Raw genomic sequence first — 6,863 nt, 5'->3', positions numbered from 1 at the left:
TCTTTTTGAGACAGGGTCTCACTATGTAGTTGAGACTGACCTGGAACTCACTATGTAGCCCAGGCTGGTCTTGAACTCACAGCGATCCTCCTGCCTCAGCCTCCCTGGAATTACAGGCGTGCGCCACCACACCTGGCCCTAGCCCTTTTCATTTTGACACAGGATCTTGCCAAGTTGCCCAGGCTGGGCTCATACTTGCCCTCTTCCTGCCTCGCCTCTTCTCTGCAGCTTGGCTTCTGTCTGAATGGGACGGAGCAGCACTGCGTCCCGAGGTTGCTCCCGCCTCCAGCCCAATCTCTGCCATCTCCTGTGTTGTCGCTGGTTTGGCACATGGTGCCCTCCCGGGTCCAGCGGCAGTGATCCCTTGTGCCCTTCTGTGTCTGTGTGACTGCCCTTGTCCCTGTGAGTGCTGTCTGCTTTCGTGTGGGGTGTGGGCTGTGCGATGGCCCCTTGTGACCTGAGCTGCGGTCCCTGTACTCGGATACTGTGGTGTTGTGATCACAGCTCCCCTGCTCAGTGGTGAGGTCCTTGTGTTTGTTAAGGCCTCTTCTCGAGGGCCACTGCCCTCCAGGGGATGCCAGGCTATCCTGGGGCATCTGAGGTGGCTGTGACCGGGGAGGGGAGCTCCTGGCTCAGAGCAGGAGGAGGCTGGGGCACTGCTAGTGCCCCGGGCGCCCCCAGAGAAGGAGCCAGCCCCATCACGCACAGTGCAAGGAGGTTCCCGCCCAGCGTCTGTGTCCTGCTCACCTTTGGGAGCCCTTTGATCTGCCACTGCCTGGCTTCCTGGGAACGGTGACTTCTGTCTTTAAAAAATCTGCGCTGGGGGTGCAGCTTGGTGGTGGGTGCTTGCCCAGCATGCACAAGGGTCTGGGTCCATCCCCAGTTCTGTTTTAGAGTAGTTGGAGTGGAGGGTGTGGAGTTCAGCTGTCACTGTGCCACCGTTGCCTGTGGCCTGAGTGGAGCGTCATTCATGGCCCTGGACGCTCTGTGGGCATAGCCTCTGCGCTTGGCCTGGCGTCCACATCCGGGTCCCTGGGCATGGGACTCCCTGACTCCCTAGGCCTGGACGAGCGTGCAGTGCTGGGCCCCCCAGTGCTGGTGTCACACAAGATGGTGTCTTGCCCTGACTGCCTCATGGGGTTCTCCTGTCCTCCGCACTGCACGGCCTGGTGGCTGCTGATCCCTTCCCTGTCGTCATAATTTTGCCTTCTGCGGACATACAGGTGGCATTGCACAGTGTGGAACCCAGTCCTGTGCTTCCTTTTGGTTTTCTTTTTTCTTTCTTTCTTTTTTTTTTTTTTTTTATTTTTTTTTTTACGGGTTGGACCTGTTTTTTTTTTTTTTTTTTTTTTTTTTTTTTTTTTTTTAAATTTTTTTTGTACCAGGGATGGAACTCAGGACTGTGAGGCAGGCTCAGTACTACTGAGCTAAATCCTCAGCCTGCTTGATTTTTTTGCGACAGTGTCTTGCTAAATTTCCCAGGTTGGGCTCACACTTGGAATCTTCCTGCATCAGCCTCACAGGGTGCTGGGTTGATGGGTGTGCACCACTACACCCGCCTTCCTTTCTCTTCCTAAAAGCTGGCAGGCAGTGTGGCTCGTGTTTTCCAGTCGCCCATGTTCAGGGCTAGTTGGAGGGCATTTCCTCTGCCTACATGTGAAGCCACCACCAAATCAACTTCAGGACAGTATCACCTTCATGGGACTCCCTGCACCCCTAGCCTGGCTCTCCCAAGTCCGCTCCCTGTCCGGGAGGCCCCTGTCCCGGGCGTTTCCTGTCCGTGGAGCCCCACGCTGCGTCCTCTGTGTCTGGCGTCTCACTGAGCTCGGTGTCCTCAGGGTCCATCCATGCTGTGGCGAGCGTCAGCCTCGCTCCTGTCCTGGCTGAGTGATGGTCCTCTTGTGTGGTGGACCTCTGGGTGTGTCCCCTCCTCTGCCCAGGTTTGAGCTGGCCTCTCCTTGGCTACTGTGGTGATGTCCCTGTCCTGGGCCCTCTGTCAACCCAGGCCGGAGGGTGGGTGCTGCCCTCTGGGTGCTCTGTGCTGGGGGACTGGGTGGCCTGTGTGGCGACTGTCCCTGCACATGCAGTATGGGTATCTGTGGCCTTGAGGCTGTGCTGTTGGAGGACATGGAGGTGCTGGGGGTTTTTCTTCGGGAGGCGGTATCCTGCTTGGCCTGGACAGGGTGTGAGTCCACATGCCGTCTGCATGTTGATGGCGCCCAGGCCTCGGCCCTGCAGCTCCGGGCAGCCTCGGGGAGGAGGGCCTGACCTGTTCACAGCCCCTTCTCTGCTCCCCGTCTATAAGCACTGCCTCAGGACTAGGGCACGTGGTCCCCAGGACACGGGGCTCTGTCTGGGGACATCTGTGGCTGTCACGGCAGGGGAGCCCTGCACGGAGGGGTGGAGGCTCCACAGAGAAGGAGCCTCAGGGAATGACCTAGTCCCGGGCAGAACTGGGAGGCTGGGAGTCAGCATCTGGGGCATCTCTGCTGTGGGTCCCCTCCCTGAGCGCTGGGAGAGAACAGGACAGGAAGGGAGGGCTGAGCTCAGGGTCTGAGAGCGGCCCAGGGCCAGCTGCAAGCTGTAGCCTTGGCAAGGAGGTGCAGGGCCGGCCTGTGTCTGCACGTGCAGGCAGGCAGGGTCCTCCTGGGGTGCTGGGGACTGAAGGCTCTGAGTGGTGCCCCTGGCCTCCACCCGCTGCACACCAGCGTCTCCCAGTTGTGACAGCTGCCACTGTCTCCAGTGTGGCTGGAGAGTCCAGGCAGGGAGTTTTGTTGAGGTCCCTGGTTAAGTCGCATCTGTCCCTGCAACACCCTGGAGGGCTGGGAGAAGCTCCTGCCCGGTCGCACAGGCCCATTGTCTGCCCCTGTGGGGCCCTGAAGGAGGGAGGCGCAGGCGGGGAGCAGGGGTGTCCCCACCCCATCTTGCCATTCTGTTTTTTAGTTTTTGAGCTAGAGCCTCACGAAGTTGCCCAGGGCAGCCTCGAATTTGCGATCGTCCATTTGCTCAGCCTCCAGATGCTGGGCTGTCTGGCATGTGCCACCACACCAGTGTGACTTGGTGTCCTTTGATGGGATTGGAGACCCCAGCCTCCAGCAGGCGGGTGACACGGGTGGTTGACTAGCCTATCCCAGCTGGCCTGCACGTGTCGTGTCCAGGGCTCTGGGGACACATGGACACAGCCTCTGTCTCGGGGTCTCCACAGATGGAGGACGGCCACACGCTCTTTGATTATGATGTGCGCCTCAATGACACTATCCAGCTGCTGGTGCGCCAGAGCTTGGTGCTGCCATCCAGCCAGAAGGAGAGGGACTCGGAGCTCTCAGACACCGACTCAGGCTGCTGCCTGGGCCAGAGCGAGTCGGATAAGTCATCCACACATGGCGAGGGGGCTGCCGATGCAGACAGCAAGGCTGGCCTGGCCGACGAGGACTTGTCTGAGACTGAGCAGGGGCTCTACAAGGTGAGGCCGGGCCCATCCTCCTGTGGGGATTCCAGCGCGTGTCCCTCCCACCTCCTGGAGGCAGGTGTGGCCTGGCCCTCTGGCAGCCCTCCCTCCTTTTAAAGCAGGGGTTGCTCCATGGCCTGTGTGGTGGCCGAGACACTCCCAGATCAGGAAGTTTCTGGGAGCCTGCTGTGTGTCTGGGTGTCCTGAGGGCTGGGGAGTCGCCTCCCTGAGCCACAACCACAGTGGCCGTGCTGGGCACACCGCTCCTGCTGGGCCCTGCTGGTCCCTATGGGCACTGGGTCCCGCCTGGAGCCATTCTGCCCCCGGGGAGGCTGGGTGGTGTCAGGACTGGGGCTGTCCTGGCCTAGAGCCCGGCACCTGCCGGACGCCCACCTGTGAGGAGGATGTGGCATCGCGTCCCCCACGCCTGCCGGGAGGAGCGGGGTGTCTGTGTTCGTGTCTCTGCTCCCAGGCACGGGGGGCCCTAGCAACTGAGACACCCGGGTCCCCATCCCTGTAGGTGAACGAGTACGTGGATGCGCGGGACACGAACATGGGTGCGTGGTTCGAGGCACAGGTGGTCGGGGTGCTGCGGAAGCCACGGTTGGCCGAGGACGAGCCCTGCAGCTCCACCGCCAGCCCGACGCCCGAGGAGGATGTCATCTACCGTGTGAGATACGATGAGTGAGTGGCCCTGCCCACCGTGGCCACCGGGTGGAGACGAAACAGGGCCGCCCTCCTTGGCAAAGCTGCTGAGAATAAAGCAGGAGGTGAACAGGGCCAGTCGGCTGGCAGCGCTGGATGGAACCCAGGGCCCTGGAGGATGCCAGGCAGGCATCACCCCGGAGCTGCTCATGGGCCCAGTTTCCCCACCTTATTTCTCATACCACTTGTGACTGAACGAAGCCGGCTTGTTGTCCCCTCCCTCTGGGCCATGTGGCAGGCTGCCCTCACAGACACGCAGGCTTACAGTCCTCAGTCCTGTTGATTTTTTTTTTTTTTTTTTTTTTTTTTGTTTCGGGGTTGTACTAGTCCTGTTGATTTTTTTTTTTTTTTTTTTTTTTTTTTTTTATGGTACCAGGGATTGAACTCAGGACCTTGTACCTGGCAGGTAGGCAGCGGCACCACTGAGCTAAATCCCTGGCCCTCCATCCTGTTTCTTGATCTTCTGAGGCCAGAAGGCCAAAGGGTGGTGGTCGGAAGGCGGGTATCTAGTCGGCTGGTTGTCTCCTTAAGGGACCCAAGGCCTCGGGATGAAAGCCCTGCCTTCCGACCCTGAAGAATCACGATCACCTGTGTGCCCAGGGTCCTCAAGACTCGGGGCTTTAGCCTGGAGACCGGGAGCAGAGGGCCCCCGGCAGACGAGGCCGGAACCCGGCAGAGCTCCTGCTCTCGGTGTAGGGCTCTGTCCGGCACACTGCGTGCTTCTGCGGCTCTGTGGGTAGTTTCTGGGAAACGGGCCTGAGCAGATCCCATGGGAATGGGGCTCCAGTCATCTGGGCCAAGAGTTTGCAAGCTACAGTCCCGGGGCAGAATCCAGTCCCTGCTCACTCCTGTATCCCCTTAGTTGCCCAGGACTGAGACCCGGGCAGACTAGACCACTACCTTTGCAAGACTGTCACTGCAGCAGTTTGCAAGTTTGAATCCATCCTGAGCAACGTAGTGACTTAGCGAGAACCTTTTGCAACATAAAAGAATAAAAAGGGCTGGACGTGAAGCTCGGTGTGAGAGCTCTGGTCATTCCCCAGGACCACAGCATGTATTTTTTTGATACCCCGTACTGAAAGGAAAGAACTGACTCTTCACAGAATTTTCTTTTCTTTTGAGACAGGGAATTTCTATGTAGTTCAGACTTTTTGGGGGGGTACTAGGGATCAAACTCAGGACCTTGTACTTGTGAGGCAGGTGGTGACACCAGTGAACTAAATCCCAAGCCCAGTTCAGGCTATTTTTGAGCTCACTACGTAGCCCAGGCTGGCCTCAAAACCATGGCGATCCTCCTGCTTCCCAGTGGTGGGATTATAGGGTGTGCCGCTTGCCCAGCTCAGCTCAGCTCTATTTTACGTGTCTTGCGGCTTGTCAGATAACCTTGTTCGCCAGAACGTGTTGAACCTTGGGAGCTTTTGATGACAGGAACAGCCTGCGTGCTGTAGGTTCGCCACCATGCTTCTAGAATAATGCCTTCCTGCTGTGATCTCATAGCTAGTCATATGCACGGAAACAAAGTCCTGCTCCTTTACAAAAATGACTTTTAACACACGCATGTCAAGAAGTTAAACTTTGTCCTCCAGAATCCGTCCAAGTGCCCAGTCCTCTTGGCTTGGAAAATCAGTTTGGAGGCCGGAAGCCAAGGGTCAAGGGGTCAGCCTCTGGGGGGCTGCCGGCTGTCCCCGGGGTCCTTGGGGTTCCTGGCATAGTGGCTGCCTCCCCGTGGTCTCTGCCTTTCTCTCCCTGTGGTCTTCTCTCTCTCCTCTTCCAAAGACGCTGGGGGACTTCCTACTCCAGGGGGCTCTTTTCAGTACTGGGGAATGAGCTGGGCGGGGGGCTTTACCCCGAGTTGCATCCCAGAACAGCCCACCCCCTTTTTAAAGATTCTTTATGTGGCTGGCCGTGGTGGCGCAGGCCTGTAATCCCAGCTCGGGAGGCTGAGGCAGGAGGATCACTGTGAGTTCGAGACCAGCCTGGGCTACATAGTGAGTTCCAGGTCAGTCTCAACTACATAGTGAGACCCTGTCTCCAAATAAAAAAAAAAAAAAAAAAAAAAAAAAAAAACCCAAACAAACAAAGATTCTCTTAGGAGCCAGGGTCTCGCTCGGTAGTTCAGGTTGGGCTTGGACTGTGATACTCTGCCTCAGCCTCCCAAGTGTGCACTGACATGCCCGACTCAGTGTGATTGCATCTTCTCATTCAGAGACCCTGTTTCTGAGGGAGGCCTCCTTGCAGACCCCTCTCTGGGAGAAGCCTGTCCTGGTGCTGCTGTGTCCGAGTGGGGCACCTCTGGTCTGGGGATGGGGCCTGCTCTGCACCCTCGGGCTCTCTGCAGGGACTGCTGTGCTGTCCCCCCAGCTACCCCGAGAACGGCGTGGTCACCATGCAGTCCCACGACGTGCGTGCGCGGGCCCGCACCATCCTCAAGTGGCACGAGCTGGAGGTGGGCCAGATGGTCATGCTCAACTACAACTCCGACCACCCCAGGGAGCGTGGCTTCTGGTACGACGCGGAGATCTGCAGGAAGCGAGAGACGCGAACGGGGCGGGAGCTGTATGCCAACATCAGGCTTGGGTGAGCTGGGCTGGGATGGGCTTTGTGGAGTCTTCTGTGGGCTCCCCGGGTGATGGTGATGAATCCCGGGGGAGGCAGGAAGGTGCAGGGGAGAGTGAGGGGCACCAGAGCTTTCTCACTGAGCTTTTTTATT

General features: G+C 58.4%; 1 protein-coding gene across 5 annotated transcripts in view; it reads left to right on the top strand.

The window, feature by feature from the left end:
• The window catches only part of Uhrf1 (ubiquitin like with PHD and ring finger domains 1), a 35,515-nt gene that overhangs the window by 8,884 nt on the left and 19,768 nt on the right, over window positions 1-6,863 (top strand). For all 5 annotated transcript variants that reach the window (XM_010634802.3, XM_010634800.1, XM_010634801.1 and 2 more), the window contains 3 exons: window positions 3,206-3,463; window positions 3,969-4,132; window positions 6,515-6,730. In XM_010634802.3, coding sequence (XP_010633104.1) covers window positions 3,206-3,463; window positions 3,969-4,132; window positions 6,515-6,730 — 638 coding nt within the window. The remainder of the gene's footprint in view (window positions 1-3,205; window positions 3,464-3,968; window positions 4,133-6,514; window positions 6,731-6,863) is intronic.

The sequence above is a fragment of the Fukomys damarensis genome, unplaced genomic scaffold, assembly GCF_012274545.1.
Source record: "Fukomys damarensis isolate Sample0158 unplaced genomic scaffold, DMR_v1.0_HiC HiC_scaffold_37, whole genome shotgun sequence".
In the NCBI taxonomy this organism is placed as follows: domain Eukaryota; kingdom Metazoa; phylum Chordata; class Mammalia; order Rodentia; family Bathyergidae; genus Fukomys; species Fukomys damarensis.
The sequence above is the reverse complement of the archived record's forward strand: the minus strand, read 5'-3'. Positions and strand labels throughout refer to the sequence as shown.